This window comes from Anthonomus grandis, chromosome 10 (genome assembly GCF_022605725.1).
Source record: "Anthonomus grandis grandis chromosome 10, icAntGran1.3, whole genome shotgun sequence".
Lineage (NCBI taxonomy): Eukaryota > Metazoa > Arthropoda > Insecta > Coleoptera > Curculionidae > Anthonomus > Anthonomus grandis.
This window is the reverse complement of record NC_065555.1, coordinates 407,644-429,272: the sequence shown is the minus strand read 5'-3', so window position 1 is coordinate 429,272 and position 21,629 is coordinate 407,644. Positions and strand designations below refer to the sequence as shown.

The window sequence follows — 21,629 nt, the reverse complement described above, 5'->3', positions numbered from 1 at the left end:
TATTATAAATAATATTCGAAAAATGATTCGTTAAAAAATTACAGGGTGTCAAAATTCTAATTAAAAAAATCATTTTTTTTTATTTTTCTTAAACCCCTTTAGATATTTTAATGAAATTTGGCACGTTTAGACAGTTAATCAAGACGCATCTTTTTGTGCAAAAATTATTAATTTTATTTACCAGTGGCGTGTGTGCGGGCCGATCTTCATACAATTTTAATTAAAAAAATGATCCGCCACTGTTTTTTTTTTTAATTTCTTTTTTTTATGAAATCCTTGTTTAATTTAAAATAAAAAACATCTCTTTACTTTTTGTCGTACGACACACCGTTTGCGAGTAAAAATGCTGATTTATAAAAACACATAAGATAACACATTTAATTCGTTTAAAAACAATAACAAAATAAAAACAATTAATAATTAAAGAAGTTGTTCAAAATGCAGCCCACCGACCTCAATACATTTTCTACACCGAGTTATTAAGGAGTTTATTGCAGCCAGTACCACAAAATTTTGATTTTGCATGTCATTACATGCTTCCTGAATTCCTAAGATTAATTCCTCTCTGTTAAATATGGGATTAGCGTAAACTTTATCCTTAATGTTTCCCCAAACGTAAAAATCTAGTGGATTAAGATCCGGTGACCTGGGTGGCCAGGGTATTGGTCCAATACCATTTTGATCATTAAGATCATTCCTCCCTAGCCGGCCAATCCACCTTCGAGGGTAATTATTATTAAGCCAGTTTCTTACACCTATTCCAAAATGTGGGGGAGCTCCATCCAGTTGTATCCAACTTTCATGTCTCAAATTAATGGGTAAATCCTCAATGTAGTCCGGCAGACTATTATTTAAAAACTCCAGATATAGTTGTGAGTTTAGCCTTGGAGGTAGGAAATGCGGACCACAAACATTATCACGAATAACGCCCAACCAAACATTAACGGAAAATTCATTTTGAAACGATCTTGGCCGAATTGCATGAGGATTCTGTTGTGCCCAAACATGAATGTTATGAAAATTTATCACTCCGCGTCTTGTAAAACAAGACTCATCCGTCCAAAGTATCTTGTGTAAAAAGTCGGGATTTTCCTCTGTTGAGTTTAAAAGCCAGTGACAAAATCTTACTCTCTTTTCAGCATCACCAGGGTGTAAACCCTGAACAGGCTGTAGTTGATATGCATGCCTGTGGTCAGCGTGTAAGGTTCGCAATATTTGAGATTTAGGAATTTGTAGTTGTTGAGCTGCCTTGCGAGAGCTCAGCCTTGGATTATTATCAAAAGTGCGCAGTACACGATTTTCATTATTATTTCTCTGGTTTCGGTATTGTTCATTATTACCACGTAGACCAAAGTTCCTAAAATTTTGATGTATTCTAATGAACACGCGAGCATCTGGAATTCTTCTATTTGGATACCGTCTTCGATATTCACGAACTGCCGCTTCCGCATTTCCATCACAAAATCCATAACAGAAATGAATATCAGCGTATTTATTACTTGAAAAACGCATTTTTCACAATACTTTTAACAACACTGTTAACAATAGCAAAATTAATAATTTAACCAACGCAATAATTTGACGTAGTATTTTCATATTTTTTATTTAATAAAAAAAAATCAGCATTTATAAAAATTTATTTTTTTACTCGCAAACAGTGTGTCGTACGACAAAAAGTAAAGAGATGTTTTTTATTTTAAATTAAACAAGGATTTCATAAAAAAAAAGAAATTTAAAAAAAAACCAATGGCGCATCATTTTTTTAATTAAAATTGTATGAAGATCGGCCCGCACACACGCCACTGGTGAATAAAATTAATAATTTTTGCAAAAAAAGATGCGTCTTGATTAACTGTCTAAACGTGCCAAATTTCATTAAAATATCTAAAGGGGTTTAAGAAAAATAAAAAAAATTGATTTTTTTAATTAGAATTTTGACACCCTGTTATTTTTTAACGAATCATTTTTCGAATATTATTTATAATAGCAAACTTATTATTTTTTCGTTCTCCGTCGGCCATTTAATTTTCCGCCATCGAAACCGGACCACTCTGTATAGAGATTATTACAGTTTCCGAGACAATACAAATTTCTTGCAAGAAAACCCGAATTTGTACACTATTAACCTGAACATTAATTCCCTCTTTAGGTTTAGGTCCCAACAGTAAACTATTGGCCTCAATAAAATCCCGCGTGGTCCATTTGGCGAGCAGCGCCAACATCTTGTCGACCGTTCAAAGTGCGGCCCAAGAAGTCCTTCAAGCTGGTTGGTCGGTTTTATTGCCCACGCCCAACGGTAGAGCGAGAACTTTATCGGCCCTACTGTTAAACACCGGTAAGTTTAACGGGTATTTAACTTTAATACATTAAATTGGTTCATTTTTTAGATATCGAGACGAAAATGTGCAAATCCGGCCACAGATTCATGACGGATCTTTTGGTGTGGTCCCTAATGGCCGAGGGGGGTCTAGAAACCGCTTTGGAGGAATTTTTGAGCGTCGATGTCTCCGAAACGAGCTGCGTCGAGGAGAATTATGATATCGGAGCATCACCTCTTAGCATCCCCTTGCTTTACTTGGTCAGGCAGTTGATTAGGTGCGTTACTCATAAAAATTAATAAATGTTTTTTAAAATATTAAATGGCATTTCAGAAACAGTTCGAATTTAACCCAAAGCTCTTTAAAAGAGCACGGCAAAGGTGCTTTGCAAAAGCAATCCGCCTCTCCTAGCATGAAACTGTTGCAAAGGCTTCAAAGATTAATGATTGGTAAAAAGGTTTTGTGTTTGTTAATAGGGCGTAATTGATTATCATTATTTTTACAGGTAAAATGCTGCAAAATCCCGAGTACAGAGAGTCCACAGAGGGTCTCATGTCGAAGTATATCGAATGTTTTAGCGGCCACGTCACCACCACTTTGAGCATCGCCTACGATGTTTGCATGGTCAATCCGAAGAATTTCGTTTACGTTATGCAAATATTGAAATATGACATTATTGGTGAGTAGGAAAAGAACCGGTTTTATTCGATTTCCCTCATTAGCTGATATATTCAATTAAAATCTATTAAGGCAAAATAGTATTAGCTACGTTTACAACGGCGGTACCAAATATTTAATACTTGGATCAAGTGACGCCATGAGGACTATTTTTTCGGACACCTAGGACCTATTTTGAAGTACCAAAATGACAAGTTTGACATTTTATTGGATGTTAGGTTACAAGGTTTTTATTTTTGTACACAAAAATAAAGAAGAAAATACAGAGGACAAACTGAAGCCTTGAAAAAGAAATTATTAGTTTATTTTTATTATCTTTAAACAATAACACTCTTAAAGATTTAGAGGTTATATGTCCTATAATTCTTCGTCTAAACTCACTTCAACTGACATTTTGATCCTAGACTAATTTAACCCTCGAAATCAATCCTGTCTACAAGGAGGCCTGTACTAATCTAATAGATCCGCGCGTTGTAAACATAGCTATTGTATGAATACTGGTAATACAGTAAATGACACCTAGATTCAAAAGTGTTGGCGTGTGTGACATAGGTTACAAAAATTAACTTAAGTAATTGATATTCTCCTTAGAAATGAAAAAATACCCAAACTATCTTGTACCATATTAATATAAATAAGTAACTAGTTACTATATAATACACTGCTCAACAAACGAAGTGGATATTATAAGAATTTGCAATTTTACTTTGCCAATGATTTACATTAAAACAAAATTAAATGTAATAAATAAATCTCTATTAAGTTCACTCACAATAGCCCCCAAAAAAATTACACCCTGTAAAGCGTGCCCCAAAGTCCTGTGAATATGAAAATTAATACCTCGTAGGTCCACCCCTGGCTCGTCTTAGTGCTGTCACCCTGTTTGGCATAGTTCTTATTAAGTTGTTAATGTAGTGTTGAGGAATGTTTTGCCATATTTCCGGTAATTGATTGGCTAGTTGTTCTAAGGTTAGAGGTGGCTGTTCGAGCTGATTTAATCTTCGAGACATTTCGGCCCATACATGTTCAATGCAATTCATGTCGGGTGAAAGTGGTGACCAGTCCATTTTGGTAATGCCATGAAATTCAATGCGATCATTGACAATTCTCGCATGGTCCGAATTCTTCGCCTATTGCACCAAAAAATGGTACAATTATGTTCTCTATAATAATGTCTCTATATCGTATAGCGTTCATTGTTTAATTTCTTAACGCCACTAAATCGGTGCGGCCATCGAAACATATGCCTCCCCAAAAGCAAACTGAACCGCCACCAAAAAGGGTAGTGGGCGCCATCAAATTTTCATGGTATCGCTGTCCCCTTTCCCTCCACACGAAAATTCGACCATCACACATATGTAGCCGAAATCTGGACTCATCCGTAAACATACAAGACCTCCAGTTTTGAAAATTCCAATTACTGTGTTCTATTGCCCACCGATTTCTGCATGCAGGATGTTCCCCCGTGAACCGTGGATGTGTGGCACGTCGTCTGGCTCTTAAATTGGACGCAAGTAATCTTCTTCTAACAGTCTGATTAGAAATTACCCTCCCAGCAGCATGCCTTAAGTAGCTGTTAATTCTCGAAGCCGTAAATGTTCGGTTTCTTTTTGCGGTTACTGTTATATAGCGGGTTACTGTTATATAGCGGGCTTGAGCATGAGTTGTAGCACGTTCTCGGCCTCCACCATGCCTGTAAGCTGCAGACCCAGTCTTTACATATCGATTCAATGCACGACTCACGACACTTTGGGAAATATTTAGCCGGTTAGCAACTTCTTCTTGAGTTAGGTCCTCCTGTAGCCAACGTACTAATTGCTCGAGTTGCACTGTTTCTAACCGTCGTAGAACCATTATTTTTAAGAAAGTAAAGAGATTTATTGGTAACAATGAGAATAATAAAGTCTCTACAAGCACTTTTATGTGACTAAACTGTTAGGATTTTGAAACCGAATTCTTTAAAAGAGATAAGAATGTATGAAAAAAAGGAAAAAAACGACAAAAAATATTTGCTATCAACAGGATTTATCACAATAGGATTAATTATTGTCCTAAAATCTTAGTTTAGGTAATTACAGTAATATATATATAAATACATGGAACCAATAAAAGTCCATAACAAAAGGGGGTTAAAAAAAAGAGAATTTTTAGCTTACAAATTTAGTTTTATTTGTTTTAACATGGTGAGGCATTATTTTTTTTTTATTATTTTAATTTTATTTAGCAGCAGGTTATAAATTATTGGACTTAAAAAGAATACTGTTTGCTAGCTTAAAGTTCACTTTACTTTAGGTATGATACAAGGTTGTACAAATTGAGTGTCCACTGAGTGGTAACTTTGTTATTAATGAAAATACAAAGTTGTTTAAATGATCAAACTAGTAGCATTTTTAACGCTGGTAAAAATAAGAACAATTAAGAATCATATTTTTGAGTTTTTCAGGAAAATTACATTTGTTTTTAATGGAAATTTTATTATTAGATTAAATATTGAATACATATTTACTGCAAAAACATTTTGTTTTTTATCAACACAACCTTTAACCCCCCACCCACCCAAACATTTGCCCAGTAAGAAATTCTTTTGATAAATCTCTGTTTTTCGTCCATAATATCCAATCCACTGTTTTTGTATTCGATATTTATTAATATACATATGTATGTATAATTATATCAAATTTAGATAAACAAACTGTGTTATTAGATTGGATATTAAGGACCAACTGTTATTCATGCGTATTATTTTAGAAAACAATGCTTTTTAAAACAATTTCTTACTGTTAAATTGTGCGGGGTGGGTGGGGGGGTAAGGGTAGGGTTAATAAAAAAGGTTTTTTTTGAAAAAAATAATTGACTAAGAAAAAAATGATTCCTAAGAAAATTATAGGTGATAAAAAAATCTATAGTTTTTATATCTATACTTCTCTCACATAACCTTAAGTTTTTCGAGTTAGAACGTGAAAAAAACCTTTAAAAAAGAAATTTTATTTCTCAAAAGCAAGGCGTATCGCTATGAAAATTGCATATAAGTGGAAATTTAGTTTTTTAAGATAAGTCAATAAGTGTTGAAGAAATTTCAGTTTTTTCGTATAAAATTCTGTTTACAAAAGAAAGAAAATTTCGGCATTTAAAATATGACACGTGATTTACATAGTTAGTCTTAAGACTCGATCACTACACCTCAAATATGTGAGAAAATGACCCCGATATCACATATATGCCACTGTGTAGCTATAATAATGGAATTTTATATACAGGGAAATCTAGAAAAATGTAGGAAATGCATTAACGATTGGGGAATATATTTACCATATGTATTGCTTTGTATAGAAATTGTAACGTGTTTATGCTATGTTTCTGGTATCTAAGACAATAAATGATGTTGGAGTTTTGGATAAGGTATCTTTTTCACAACGTATTTAAGTTTAATTTTTCCAATATATTTAAATAACGTTTAATGTAATATGTGGACACATTTTTTTGGGCGATAGCGTGTTTGTATTCCCAAATAAAAGTAAACCTAATAAAAAAACTATATTTTCAAAAAATTTTTCTTTATTACCAACCAACCAAACAATAAATATATTTATCCAGTAATAATTTTCCCTGGCACTAACGCAATTTCCTCACCAGTACGCACCAAACCTCCCAAAAAGTTTAAAATTAAATTGATAACCTGTGTTGGAATTTTTAGCAGTACTGAGACCAAACCGACGGGCAAACCTAGAGATGCACCTAAAATAATTTAATAAAAAAACATTAATAATTTAAACTTAACACGTCAAGGACTCACCCACCTATCAGGATCATAACGATTTTCAAAACTCCTTCGATCAATTTAATTGGTAACCGTAGAATCTCAAAGGGCAACGTCAAAAGGGTTTTGATTAACGTGCCCACCATACCCAGTATACCGCTTACTATACTTCCCATTGCTGTAACTCTTTGATTACGAATAATATGATGAATAAACTGTACTTTTAATAGCTATTCATTAGTAGTTGTTTTTTCCGATAAAAATAATAATTTAATAGGGTGTACTCATCCTTGCTGATAAAAAAAATTCTTGCTAATTTGGTTCTTAATAATTTCCTTATCTGCTCAGTTAAGTTTAAGCTTTTTTTAATTAACCGTTATGCGCGTTATTTACGTACGTGAAACGTTATGACTTTTAATTGATACGGTTATGTTTTTCAGGTATTTTATTGCCCGAACTTCTGGTGAGTCTCATTTTGCTCGAACAAGAGTTGGACATGTTTTTGACCTCCATGGACTGGCTCGGCACTTTTAGGGACATCCTGAAATTCTTGGACAAATTGTGTCGTATCGCCCCGGACATTGAGACTCTGGATTTGGACGATATTAGTTGGCCGGGGGTTTCACAGGTAAAAGTCACTTTCTATGACCCGTTTTATGTTATGAAATTCATTTTTTTTTCAGGCCAAACCTTCACAAATATCCCACAAACTGCACGACGATTTGCCTCTGATCAGGAAAGCTGATTTGGAAAATCATAATTCAGATGGCGGAAGGTAAATGGAGATTAATACATTTCAAATATTTGATGACATTCTTCTGAACAATCACTGTTTTTTGCCCATATCATCCAACCTACTAGCGCTGTTTTTATACTAAATATTTATATATAAAATTATATCACATTTAAATAAACAGAGTTATTAAATTAAATATTGCATATATATTTTTTGCAAAAACATTGTTTTTCATCAACACAACCCTTACCCCCCCACCCACCCCAAATATTTACCCAGTCAGAAATTCTTTTGAAAAATCACCGTTTTTCATCCATAATATCAATCTAATAGCACTATTTTTGTATTAAATATTTATTAATATACATATAATTATATCAAATTTAAATAAACAAACTCTGTTATTAGATTAGATGTTAATGACGAAACCAGCTATTATTCATGCATATTATTTTGGAAAACAATGATTTTTGAAAACAATTTTTTACTGGTAACTTGTGTAGGGTGGGTGGGGGTTAATGAAAAATGTTTTTTTTTGCAGAAAATAATTGCCTGAAAGAAGAAGAATGCTTTTTAAGAAAATTATACTACGGTAGATGTTTTGTTTCAAAGGTTTATATCGTTAAAAGACATTTTATTAATAAATAAACACCTTAAAAACCTTTTTAGGTGGCTTGTACTCAACAATCGAGTGTACGACGTCCAAGATTTCCGCTGTGATAATCCCGTTATAACCGAAACTCTGCAACAATACGCGGGCAAAGATGCCAGTCACGTGATGAACACTTCTTACCCCCATCTACTGCCTTTAATGGAACATTATTTGGTGGGTAACTACTGTTTACCCGAAACGGAGACTCCTAATGTTGGAAATATGGATTATATGCACACCTGGGCAATGCTCCTGGATTGCGAGCGGAATCTGGGGTATCTTTTAGGTTAGTCATTAATTTAAAAAAAAAATAGACATTATTAAAGTAAATATTGCGTAGGTCTTCATGCCTTTAACTTGCGCCAAAGTCTGCCCCTAAAAGAGGAAGAAACTCAATCGAGGCACTGGATTACTTCTCCGTTTCTCTCGGGTGGTCTGCAAGTAGACCAACCGCCGAATCCTTATGAGGAGGAAAAAGGCGAATCGCGTAGCACCAATTCGACAACCGATAATACACCCACGGAACCCAATCGGGGAAACGTCACCCAGAAGATGTTAAAGAGGTTCCACCTGCCTATAGATCGGATCAATTCCTTTATTAATGCCCTTGCCGAGAGCAGATTATCCGTAAGTTAAGTTGAAATTTCGAAGAAACTTGAATGGAAATATCCGTTTTTAGGATCAATACGTCATTGCCTTCCTGGCGGTGGTGGAGCAATACTCGAAGGCCAACAATTATTTAACGCGGGTCGATTTTTCCTTTGAACACCCCGTAGAGGAGATCGGCAGAGTTTTGTTTGCGGTTTTATTGAAACATTTGGGACTGGGTTATGTGCTGCTGCCCGTTTTGGATACATGTAGGTCCATTCCTACATTATCGGACAAAAGTAAAGCAACGTATTTTAGTATTAATAATGACATATTGGTATTAGCGAGGATAAAACAGTATTTAATTTAGAAGTGCGTAGTAAGTAGGCTGCCATCACACAAACTAGTATATGTCATATTTTTAAGAGTAAACAAAGCGATCCTACTGATCCTTTTTGTATTAGAAAAATCATTTGTGTAAAAATTCACGTGTTTTACGTTTAAGCTCATTTATCTCTGAAGGAGTTTCTTTTTGTAAAAAATTGTTTTACTAAAAAAGAAAGCTTCTATAAGAGTTTTTTCCAAAAATATTTTTTTTCTTGAAATCTTCTACAAATTTTGAAAAACGCTGAAATAGGTGTCCAATGAAATTGTCCAAAGAATATACGCACAAATTTTCAAAATTGTATCTAATCAACTTTTTGAGTTATGGACATTTTGTTGAATTTATAGATTAAAAAATTAAATTTTTTCACCAAAAATTTTTTTTTTCAAAATCCCGTACAAATTTTGAAAAACGCTGAAATAGGTGTCCAATGAAATTGTCCAAAGAATATATGTACAAGTTTTCAAAATTGTATCTGGTCAACTTTTTGAGTTATGGACATTTTGTTGAATTTTTAAATTAAAAAATTACATTTTTTTACCAAAAAAAAGTTTTTTTCAAAATCTTGTACAAATTTTGAAAAACGCTGAAATAGGTGTCCAATGAAAATGTCCAAAGAATATATGTACAAGTTTTCAAAATTGTATCTGGTCAATTTTTTGAGTTATGGACATTTTGTCGAATTTTTAGATTAAAAAATGAAATTATTTTACCAAAAAATTTTTTTTTTCAAAATCTTGTACAAATTTTGAAAAACGCTGAAATAGGTGTCCAATGAAATTGTCCAAAGAATATGTGTACAAATTTTCAAAATTGTATCTGGTCAACTTTTTGAGTTATGGACATTTTGTTGAATTTTTAGATTAAAAAATTAAATTTTTTTACCAAAAAAATGTTTTTTTCAAAATCTTGTACAAATTTTGAAAAACGCTGAAATAGGTGTCCAATGAAATTTTCCAAAGAATATACGCACAAGTTTTCAAAATTGTATCTGGTCAACTTTTTGAGTTATGGACATTTTGTTGAATTTTTAGATTAAAAAATTAAATTTTTTTACCAAAAAAATGTTTTTTTCAAAATCTTGTTCAAATTTTGAAAAACGCTGAAATAGGTGTCCAATGGAATTGTCCAAAGAATATACGCACAAATTTTCAAAATTGTATCTGGTCAACTTTTTGAGTTATGGACATTTTGTTGAATTTTTAGATTAAAAAATTAAATTTTTTTACCAAAAATATGTTTTTTTCAAAATCTTGTTCAAATTTTGAAAAACGCTGAAATAGGTGTCCAATGAAATTGTCCAAAGAATATATGTACAAGTTTTCAAAATTGTATCTGGTCAATTTTTTGAGTTATGGACATTTTGTCGAATTTTTAGATTAAAAAATGAAATTATTTTACCAAAAATTTTTTTTTTCAAAATCTCGTACAAATTTTGAAAAACGCTGAAATAGGTGTCCAATGAAATTTTCCAAAGAATATATGTACAAGTTTTCAAAATTGTATCTGGTCAACTTTTTGAGTTATGGACATTTTGTTGAATTTTTAGATTAAAAAATTAAATTTTTTTACCAAAAAAATGTTTTTTTCAAAATCTTGTACAAATTTTGAAAAACGCTGAAATAGGTGTCCAATGAAATTTTCCAAAGAATATACGCACAAGTTTTCAAAATTGTATCTGGTCAACTTTTTGAGTTATGGACATTTTGTTGAATTTTTAGATTAAAAAATTACATTTCTTTACCAAAAAATTTTTTTTTTCAAAATCCCGTACAAATTTTGAAAAACGCTGAAATAGGTGTCCAATGAAATTGTCCAAAGAATATATCTACAAATTTTCAAAATTGTATCTGGTCAACTTTTTGAGTTATGGACATTTTGTTGAATTTTTAGATAAAAAAATTAAATTTTTTTACCAAAAAATTTTTTTTTCAAAGTCTGGTACAAATTTTGAAAAACGCTGAAATAGATGTCCAATGGAATTGTTCAGAGAATACCTGTACAAATATTTAAAATTGTATCTGGTCAATTTTTTGAGTTATGGACATTTTGTTGAATTTTTAGATTAAAAAATTACATTTTTTACCAAAAATTGTTTTTTTCAAAATCTTGTACAAATTGGAAAACGCTGAAATAGGTGTCCAACGGAATTGTCCAGAGAATACCTGTACAAATTTTCAAAATTGTATCTGGTCAATTTTTTCAGTTATGGACATTTTGTTGAATTTTTAGATTAAAAAATTAATTATATTGATAAATAAATATTTGCTATTTTTATAAGAGTTGCTTTACTTTTATCCAATAGTGTATATTTCGGATTTCTTAATTAACATATTTATAATATTTTTCAGATTCCTCGCAACCTAACAACCTAAAAGTCCCAAAATCCGTAGCGGAAATGATCCGACTGGTACATCAAACCAAATGGAACCTGATCAAAACCAGACAGGAGGCGAACAAAAGCTATAAAGAAATATGCATTCCATTACTAGAAAAGTGCCGGTTTCTCCTCTACGAGGTTAAACCGGCCGTAAGTGTCGAAATGGAAGCGTTCAAGCGGGTTAATGCGCTCTATAAAGAACCCAGAGTGAGAACCTTGGTTAAAAAGGTGCCCGATCAACAAACCGATTCGCGCACATCCATATAAATTTAAAGTTGAATTTTTAGGTTATAAAAGACCTGAAATGCGGCCGACACACCTCGGACATACAGAAACCCGAGGACATCGTGAACGCCACCATTCAGTCGCAGAGTGTCGAGAGAAAATCGCACGAGGATTTGGTGAAACAGTCGATGAAAAAGGCGCCGTCCGACGGGAAAATTGCGGAAAGTAAGAGCGAAACCGACGATATGAATAACGAAATCAAGAACGGCGCTCAGAAAGGTAAAGACACAAGAGTCCATATTTTTATAAGACTCTTTTATATTTTGCTTAGATCTTTTTGTTAAAAAAAATATATATATATATATATTCATATATTATTGCCTCTTAAATATCCCCTAAAATCTGAATCATTAGGATAAAATAACAACAAATTTGATATAAAAAATTTCATTCTGTTTTGTAAAGTTGATGACTTATTTAAAATATGTCTCACTATTAGGCAGCGTTTATGAGAAATTAATCTATGCATTTGTTACGAGTGTCCTGGAGGATTATAAATGAAAATAGAAATATTTTCAAAAATAAAAATCTTTTGAGTCTTGACGATGCAAATGGTAATATTATTGAAGATCCCAATTTAATATCTAATGCCTTTAATCAATTTCTAGGGTATTTCAAAAACTTGCTTGCCTCCCAAATTGGACTAAATTAAATTATATTACTGTGGTCCTCACAGCTCTTTCTGAAGGCAGTGAGTATTTGGAAATAGTGTTTTTCTTCTATAACTTGTCATATCATCCAAGAAAAACATCATTTTATTCCCATACTTCTCTAATTCATAAACTGAGACAAGGATATATAAATAGGAATTCAACTTTTCCCTTTATCTCTATATCATTTTCTGGTTCTCTTAATAGTGTTTGGATTATCTGGAAATAGTGTTTTTCTTTTATAACTTGTTCAATTATCCAAAAAAACATCACTTTGTTCCCATATTCCTCTAATTCATAAACTGAGACAAGAATATATAAATTAAAATTTAATTTTTCCCTTTAATTCTATGACATTGTTTGGGTTTCTTATGAATGAAAAATTTGACATTTCCCATGAATATTTATATGTAACATACAAAGTTTCTTCTATTACTGAAGAAAACAATCAAGTAAAATTAAAAAGACCAATTTACGTTACGCACTAGTGCGTAAAAGACTTTTACAAGAAATTACATATTGGCCATATTACAGGACCCGAAATAAGATTTTCCTTTTAAAACTTCAAGAAAAGGGAACCCCCTTTCATTAAACTCCAAAATTAATATTTTACATAAACTGTTTATAGCGAAAAAGGAAGTTCCGAGATGCATGAAGTCAACTCTGCAAGATGTCTCCTGTAGAAATGTGTTTAAAAAAATTAATATTCTCACATTGCGAAGTCCTTATATATTGCAGTTGCTTGATTAAATCCTTAAAAAAAGATTTAGAAAAAAGCTGTTATGTTCACCAGTATAGATCCCAGTATGTTGAAGCACTTTTGAGATTGCCATTCTCTAGACTCACAGTAGGGCCTGTATTGTTCCTTGTATAGTATGCTGTAGTATAAGGTTTAAGTGTATTATACATTTATTTAGCAATACTTACGTCAATACTATTGATTAAAGACGAACTTCTTAAGTTAATTTTCGTTTTACTGACTAAACTTATAAATTACCTTTGTAATTTTTGTGTTGTAATAAATTGATTTCATTTGATATCCAGTTATCAAGTTGTAATGGTTTTAGGTGATCCAAGAAACGTACTAACAGATTCATTCACTTCGAACTCATCGAAAAACCCTGTGGAAGACATAAAAGCCGAGCTGGACGAAAAGTGGAACGTGGAAAAGCCAGAAAACGCCTTAAGAATCGAACCCAACGAAGAAGAAAAGGAGAAAAAGTTGGAAAACGACGTGGTTCTCTCGGGGATCGTGTCCAAACTGACAGAGAAACAAATGAGTAAAGTGTGCGAGGCAAATTTGAACTTGATGACGTCGATTTTGGAATTTGTGACCCAATCGAATTGTGACGTGGACGTTCTGAGGAAAGTCATGTACTATCAGGTGAGAACTTTAATCACGGATTAAATATAACCAGATGCGAAACTAAAACGTGACCCGGCCTTGTTGCCGTTGTTTTTCCTAATGTTTACCTTCTACTTGGGAATAAAATCCTTTGGTAGTGTGTTATTTTGGCATCATTGTTAAAGATGAGTGGGGATTATTTTCTGAAATTGTAACCTTGCATGTTCGATTATGTACCATTACACCTTCCTAAAAAGCCAAAAGTCGGCTATATTTTTTAGGTAACATGTAATTTTCTTTCGTCGTTCTTTAAGGCATTGTTTAATATGTAGACACTAATTATCACAATCTTAAGTTCTTGAGGTAGGTTCTTTATTGTCGGTTTTCTGTGAAAATTGGACCTTGCATAATGGGGCCACAGCATAAAGAAACCAGCAGTCGCACTTCAATAAAAATACATTGGCTTGAATAAGCGAGTTCGGTGCATGTGTACTAACGCAGGCGAGGCATTTTTGCTTATAGTAGGGATGCCGCTGACACTCGCTACGGTCCACGCGGCTTTTGCCTTGGCTAGAGCCGGACTTAAACATTTTTTTAGATGTTATTATCTTGTAAAATAAAAATACCTACATAGTACAAATATTGATTTTTTAATATAAATAAAGTTCATACATTAACAAAATATTTAAACAAAAATAAACATCGCATTTCTACATCTAGCAACGACGATATAGAAGAATACGTGCAGGAAGTTAATTAGGTATGTACCATAAATTTAAGAGACCATTCTTTGAGTAATTTTAAAACAAAAAGTTCATATAAACATATGTCCAGAAATTCTTTGTTATTAACATATTAAAAATGGCACAAAATTCAGGTGCTCCAATTTTTTTGCCACAAATATTTCTTCAGGTCCCGTTCGAGATTACACTGAACCTAATAAATTTAATCATGTTAGGGGTAAATTAGCTCCTTAATGTTATAAATAACACCGCCAGAGAACTTGCGGACCTATGTTCATATGAACTTTTTGTCTTAAAATTACTCAAACAATCGCCTGTTAAATAATTTATGGTACATACTTAATTAACACCCTGTATAGTAACGCTTTTAGATTAACATCTGACTACATAGTAGTTTAAGAATAACTAATTATACAAATAAAGTAATATTTCAAAACAAATAGAAACTCTTAGGCCAATAAATAAAGACAAATAGTTGGCAACAATTCAAAACAATTCTAACATCTGCGAATTTTTGTTATATTATTAAGTACCAACTAAAGTAAAAGTATACAATTTTGCAACTCTTTTAAATATGGCAACACTGTTAAAATGGCAGAAATATAAATAATGTCCTTAAAAATCCAAAAAAAAAAAATATTACATTGCTGCAACTTTAATTGATGCTTAATTATGTTATTTAAGCCATACAGCCAAATTTGCAGCTATTAAAAACTTTGGTAAAGTCAATTATTTTGCTTCATTAATAATTTTTGACATACCCCTCTTTTAATACAAAAGTTTTTATAAAAAACGCTACGCTTTGTAAAAACGCTATCAAAATAGTCACTAAGTACGGCGCTGAACTAGGCGATACACCTATGAACACAGTTCGATAAACAGTGAGCTCGGCATCCGGAGAACATGGCTGCGGCATGGCTAAGGATGCTATTAGTTCGCTTACATTTTCGAGCGGAGTGAGACTGCTGGTTTCTTTATGCTGTGATGGGGCTTAATGATCTAATTAATTTATGGTAGTAGGAGTCAACGGTATATCATTGAGTGCACTGTAACTTAATAGAGAAACTCACTTGGAAATGTCGGAAGCCACCATTCAATCTAATTGAATATTCGTTAAACGAAGATTCATTACTTTTTCAACAAGATGGAGCGCCATCCCACTATGTTCTTCCTCCGAGGCAATTTTTCCAGATCATTGGATTGAAAGAAGAGGTGGCCGGCGAGATCACCAGATCTAACATCCCTCGACTTTTCTCTCTGGGGTCGCTTAAAATCTGTTGTGTTTAAAACGCAATCAGCTTCATTCGATGTTCTTCGGCAACGGATTATTACAAAATGTGCATCTATTCCAAGGGTAGTAGTGTTTTGAAAATGTGAGAAATGAGTTTGAAAATAAATTACGCTTTTGTTTAGCCCAAAATGGAATGCATTTTGAGCATCTAATTAAATAAAATGATACTTCATAAAAACAGAGTATATTTTATTTAATATTATACCTGTTGTTGACCCTGTATAAAAGTTAGGAAAAATTCTTATACAGGTAAATACTACTTAAAAATACCTTTAATTTAAGGTATCACAAAATGACCATTTAAAATTTTTGGGTTGGGGTGCATCGGACTCACTCTATAACCAAAATATGGTGGTTATAGTTTTTCCTACCTGTATAACATTTGTACGAAATTGCGCTCTTCTAACTTTTTTAGTTTCAGAGATACAGTCAAATTTCGAAAACTCGAACGGCGACTTGACAGTTAAAAATATCGAGTTATACATACAATACCTAATATAGGTACTTCTATTTTTATTATAAATAATTATTATTATTAGTTGAAGTTGGCTTCTTTAGTCTCTTAGTACTTTCACTTGCACCTTACCACTTTCGATAGCCGTAATAATTGTTTCCTTAAAATAGTGTAAACGATACTCACTGGAACACCTCAGACCTTTAAAAGTCTGTGATTTTCATCTATAGATAACGGTTTTACAGTACATTTTAATGACATCGGCAATGAAAAGTACGCTATTTGTTAAATAAATAAAGACACTAATCTTATTCGCAACAAATAAAAATACAGTTATGGGACTTCCTCGAAAAATTAGACTTATTGAAGGTGTTGCCAAACATTTTGCTTGTATTATAAAGAAATTCGAGATATCAAGTAAAAGTTACACATTATATGTGTAACTTTGTTTAGTTTCGATGCTATTAATATACCCCTTATTTGACAAGTTTTCAAGAGTATAATAAATTAGTCAACGTAACTGCTTATTACCTTCGATTTATTAAAAATTCTAAATATCCCAAGTTATCTCGTCAAATTGAAAATTTAACACCCCTAGAACGCCAAAACGCAGTAACCACCCTGGTTTTTATAGCTCAAAATGAATGTTTTCATACCGACATTCAAGACCTTAAATCCAAAAATCAGCTGAAGCCTAACAGCAGTTTAAAGGCCTTAAATCCATTCCTGGATTCCCGAGGAGTTCTCCGTGTTGGTGGACGACTCAAAAATTCCTCCCTTGACTGTCAAGCGAAACATCCCATGCTATTAGTATGCAATCGACCCTATCATTTGTTAGACAAAGATTTTGGCCAATTCATAGTAAATCTTCAGTAAAGCGTGTCATTCGTTAATGTTTACCATGCTATAAGAATAACCCTAAACCCTTAAGTGTGATTATGGGTAATCTCCCTGTACCACGGACCCTTCCAGACCTTTCGTCAACACAGGTGGACTATGTGGGATTTTTTCTAATCAAAGATTCGAAATTAAGAAATAGAAAATTCATTAAAGCCTATTTGTGCGTTTTTGTGTGCCCAGCCTAGATCTTATCAACGAAATTATGTTGAGTTATTAAAAGTTTGAGATTTCAAAGTTGAACTGTATTTGCATTGAAAATTTTTTAAATTGACATCCCGTATACAATTTTTTTTAAATTGGTGTTCACGATCTTTTTCATAATTCTTCCATTTCGCATCTGGTTATATTTAATATGTGATTTAACCTTAATATCGTTATAAACTTAAACAATTTGCCTTATACAGGTAAACCGTTCAAGAATCCGTAAATCGGGCCTATCAATGATCAAACAGTTACTAGACGAAACGCACCTCTTAACCTCGACAAAATATTCGATCATCAACGGTTTCTTGGGCCTAGACAGGAAAAAATCCCACATCCAGCACTGCTTAGAAAACATCCAACTGGTAACACCGTTCTTGAAGACCGAAATGCTCCTATCCCAGCTGAGCATCACCGAATGGTGCATACAGAACCTACGCAGCTACATTTTAAGGGACGTCCCCTCGAAAACCTCGAAATTAAAAGGGATCAACAACAAAGTTTCTTTGAACTTGGGAACGTACACTTTGCTCAGGGACATCCCTAGGGCTCGCATGTTACTCGCCCTGTTGGGCGTATTGGCGTCCAACTGTTACAACGCGTTGGAACTGAACCCGTTGATAAACAGCGGCGTGATCTCGTCGGTTCTCGCCCTGTTGAAACAGTCCGGGTGCGACCAAACCATCGTGCGAAAAGTCTCCGAGTTTTACGTGTTGTACGCGGATGCGGTGGACGTGAATCGGCCGAGTTTGAAGGCCCTCAAGGGTCCCGAACTGGCGAATCTGATGAAAATCGGCACGAGGGTGGTGCGGGGAGCGGACTGGAAATGGGGGGATCAGGACGGAAATCCGCCCGGGGAGGGGCGCATCATCGGGGAGTTGGGCGACGACGGATGGATCAGGGTCGAGTGGGCGAACGGCACCACCAACAGTTATCGCATGGGGGTCGAGGGAAAGTACGACTTGACTTTGACCTCGCCACCGTCGCCGGTTTCTTCGGAAAGTGACACGGCCGAGGAGTCTTGTGAGAGAAGTGAGTATGCGACTGTTTTAATGGTAATTGCGAGGTTTCTCTTAGATAGAACCTGGCGGTCAAACTGTTCATAACTCAAAAAATTGGCGCGATACAGCTTTGAAAATTTGTACACATATTCTTTGGACAATTCCATTGGACACCTATTTCAGCGTTTTTCAAAATTTGTACAAGATTTTGAAAAAAAAATATTTTTGGAAAAAAAATAATTTTTTATTCTAAAAATTCGACAAACTATCCATAACTCAAAAAATTGATTAGATACATTTTTGAAAATTTGTGCACATATTCTTTGGACAATTCCATTGGACACCTATTTCAGCGTTTTTCAAAATTTGTACAAGATTTTGAAAAAAAAAATATTTTTGGAAAAAAAAATTTTTTATTCTAAAAATTCGACAAAATATCCATAACTCAAAAAATTGATTAGATACATTTTTGAAAATTTGTACACATATTCTTTGGACAATTCCATTCGACACCTATTTCAGCGTTTTTCAAAATTTGTACAAGATTTGGAAAAAAAAATATTTTTGGAAAATAAATAATTTTTTATTCTAAAAATTCGACAAAATGTCCATAACTCAAAAAATTGATCAGATACATTTTTGAAAATTTGTGCACATATTCTTTGGACAATTCCATTGGACACCTATTTCAGCGTTTTTCAAAATTTGTACAAGATTTGGAAAAAAAAATATTTTTGGAAAAAAAATAATTTTTTATTCTAAAAATTCGACAAAATGTCCATAACTTAAAAAATTGATTAGATACATTTTTGAAAATTTGTGCACATATTCTTTGGACAATTCCATTGGACACCTGTTTCAGCGTTTTTCAAAATTTGTACAAGATCTTGAAAAAAAAAATATTTTTGGAAAAAAAATAATTTTTTTTTCTAAAAATTTGACAAAATGTCCATAACTCAAAAAATTGATCAGATACATTTTTGAAAATTTGTACACATATTCTTTGGACAATTCCATTCGACACCTATTTCAGCGTTTTTCAAAATTTGTACAAGATTTTGAAAAAAAAAATATTTTTGGAAAAAAAATAATTTTTTATTCTAAAAATTCGACAAAATATCCATAACTCAAAAAATTGATTAGATACATTTTTGAAAATTTGTACACATATTCTTTGGACAATTCCATTCGACACCTATTTCAGCGTTTTTCAAAATTTGTACAAGATTTTGAAAAAAAAAATATTTTTGGAAAAAAAATAATTTTTTATTCTAAAAATTCGACAAAATGTCCATAACTCAAAAAATTGATCAGATACATTTTTGAAAATTTGTACACATATTCTTTGGACAATTCCATTCGACACCTATTTCAGCGTTTTTCAAAATTTGTACAAGATTTTGAAAAAAAAAATATTTTTGGAAAAAAAATAATTTTTTATTCTAAAAATTCGACAAAATGTCCATAACTCAAAAAATTGATCAGATACATTTTTGAAAATTTGTACACATATTCTTTGGACAATTCCATTCGACACCTATTTCAGCGTTTTTCAAAATTTGTACAAGATTTTGAAAAAAAAAATATTTTTGGAAAAAAAATAATTTTTTATTCTAAAAATTCGACAAAATATCCATAACTCAAAAAATTGATTAGATACATTTTTGAAAATTTGTGCACATATTCTTTGGACAATTCCATTGGACACCTATTTCAGCGTTTTTCAAAATTTGTACAAGATTTTGAAAAAAAAAATATTTTTGGAAAAAAAATAATTTTTTATTCTAAAAATTCGACAAAATATCCATAACTCAAAAAATTGATTAGATACATTTTTGAAAATTTGTGCACATATTCTTTGGACAATTCCATTGGACACCTATTTCAGCGTTTTTCAAAATTTGTACAAGATTTTGAAAAAAAAAATATTTTTGGAAAAAAAATAATTTTTTATTCTAAAAATTCGACAAAATATCCATAACTCAAAAAATTGATTAGATACATTTTTGAAAATTTGTGCACATATTCTTTGGACAATTCCATTGGACACCTATTTCAGCGTTTTTCAAAATTTATACAAGATTTTGAAAAAAAAAATATTTTTGGAAAAAAAATAATTTTTTATTCTAAAAATTCGACAAAATATCCATAACTCAAAAAATTGATTAGATACATTTTTGAAAATTTGTGCACATATTCTTTGGACAATTCCATTGGACACCTTTTTCAGTTTTTTTCAAAATTTATACAAGATTTTGAAAAAAAAAATATTTTTGGAAAAAAAATAATTTTTTATTCTAAAAATTCGACAAAATATCCATAACTAAAAAAATTGATTAGATACATTTTTGAAAATTTGTACACATATTCTTTGGACAATTCCATTGGACACCTATTTCAGCGTTTTTCAAAATTTGTACAAGATTTTGAAAAAAAAAATATTTTTGGAAAAAAAATAATTTTTTATTCTAAAAATTCGACAAAATATCCATAACTCAAAAAATTGATTAGATACATTTTTGAAAATTTGTGCACATATTCTTTGGACAATTCCATTGGACACCTATTTCAGCGTTTTTCAAAATTTGTACAAGATTTTGAAAAAAAAAATATTTTTGGAAAAAAAATAATTTTTTATTCTAAAAATTCGACAAAATATCCATAACTCAAAAAATTGATTAGATACATTTTTGAAAATTTGTGCACATATTCTTTGGACAATTCCATTGGACACCTATTTCAGCGTTTTTCAAAATTTGTACAAGATTTTGAAAAAAAAAATATTTTTGGAAAAAAAATAATTTTTTATTCTAAAAATTCGACAAAATATCCATAACTCAAAAAATTGATTAGATACATTTTTGAAAATTTGTGCACATATTCTTTGGACAATTCCATTGGACACCTATTTCAGCGTTTTTCAAAATTTGTACAAGATTTTGAAAAAAAAAATATTTTTGGAAAAAAAATAATTTTTTATTCTAAAAATTCGACAAAATATCCATAACTCAAAAAATTGATTAGATACATTTTTGAAAATTTGTGCACATATTCTTTGGACAATTCCATTGGACACCTATTTCAGCGTTTTTCAAAATTTATACAAGATTTTGAAAAAAAAAATATTTTTGGAAAAAAAATAATTTTTTATTCTAAAAATTCGACAAAATATCCATAACTCAAAAAATTGATTAGATACATTTTTGAAAATTTGTACACATATTCTTTGGACAATTCCATTGGACACCTATTTCAGCGTTTTTCA

The 21,629-nt window shown here is 31.9% G+C and overlaps 1 protein-coding gene and 1 long non-coding RNA gene across 2 annotated transcripts in view; one reads left to right on the top strand and one right to left on the bottom strand.

Moving 5' to 3' along the window:
* Positions 1 to 21,629, top strand: part of LOC126740970 (E3 ubiquitin-protein ligase HERC2) — a 63,795-nt gene that overhangs the window by 9,916 nt on the left and 32,250 nt on the right. Inside the window, exons 14-26 of the mRNA XM_050447181.1 lie at positions 2,150 to 2,335; positions 2,388 to 2,595; positions 2,652 to 2,767; positions 2,824 to 2,997; positions 7,194 to 7,381; positions 7,437 to 7,528; positions 8,159 to 8,427; positions 8,482 to 8,768; positions 8,821 to 8,998; positions 11,466 to 11,722; positions 11,782 to 11,998; positions 13,497 to 13,813; positions 17,567 to 18,395. Coding sequence (XP_050303138.1) covers positions 2,150 to 2,335; positions 2,388 to 2,595; positions 2,652 to 2,767; positions 2,824 to 2,997; positions 7,194 to 7,381; positions 7,437 to 7,528; positions 8,159 to 8,427; positions 8,482 to 8,768; positions 8,821 to 8,998; positions 11,466 to 11,722; positions 11,782 to 11,998; positions 13,497 to 13,813; positions 17,567 to 18,395 — 3,318 coding nt within the window. The remainder of the gene's footprint in view (positions 1 to 2,149; positions 2,336 to 2,387; positions 2,596 to 2,651; positions 2,768 to 2,823; positions 2,998 to 7,193; positions 7,382 to 7,436; positions 7,529 to 8,158; positions 8,428 to 8,481; positions 8,769 to 8,820; positions 8,999 to 11,465; positions 11,723 to 11,781; positions 11,999 to 13,496; positions 13,814 to 17,566; positions 18,396 to 21,629) is intronic.
* Positions 6,534 to 7,180, bottom strand: LOC126740971 (uncharacterized). The gene is made up of 2 exons (XR_007662078.1): positions 6,794 to 7,180; positions 6,534 to 6,731 (listed from the first exon to the last, which is right to left on the bottom strand). It is a non-coding gene; the product is annotated as an uncharacterized LOC126740971 (long non-coding RNA).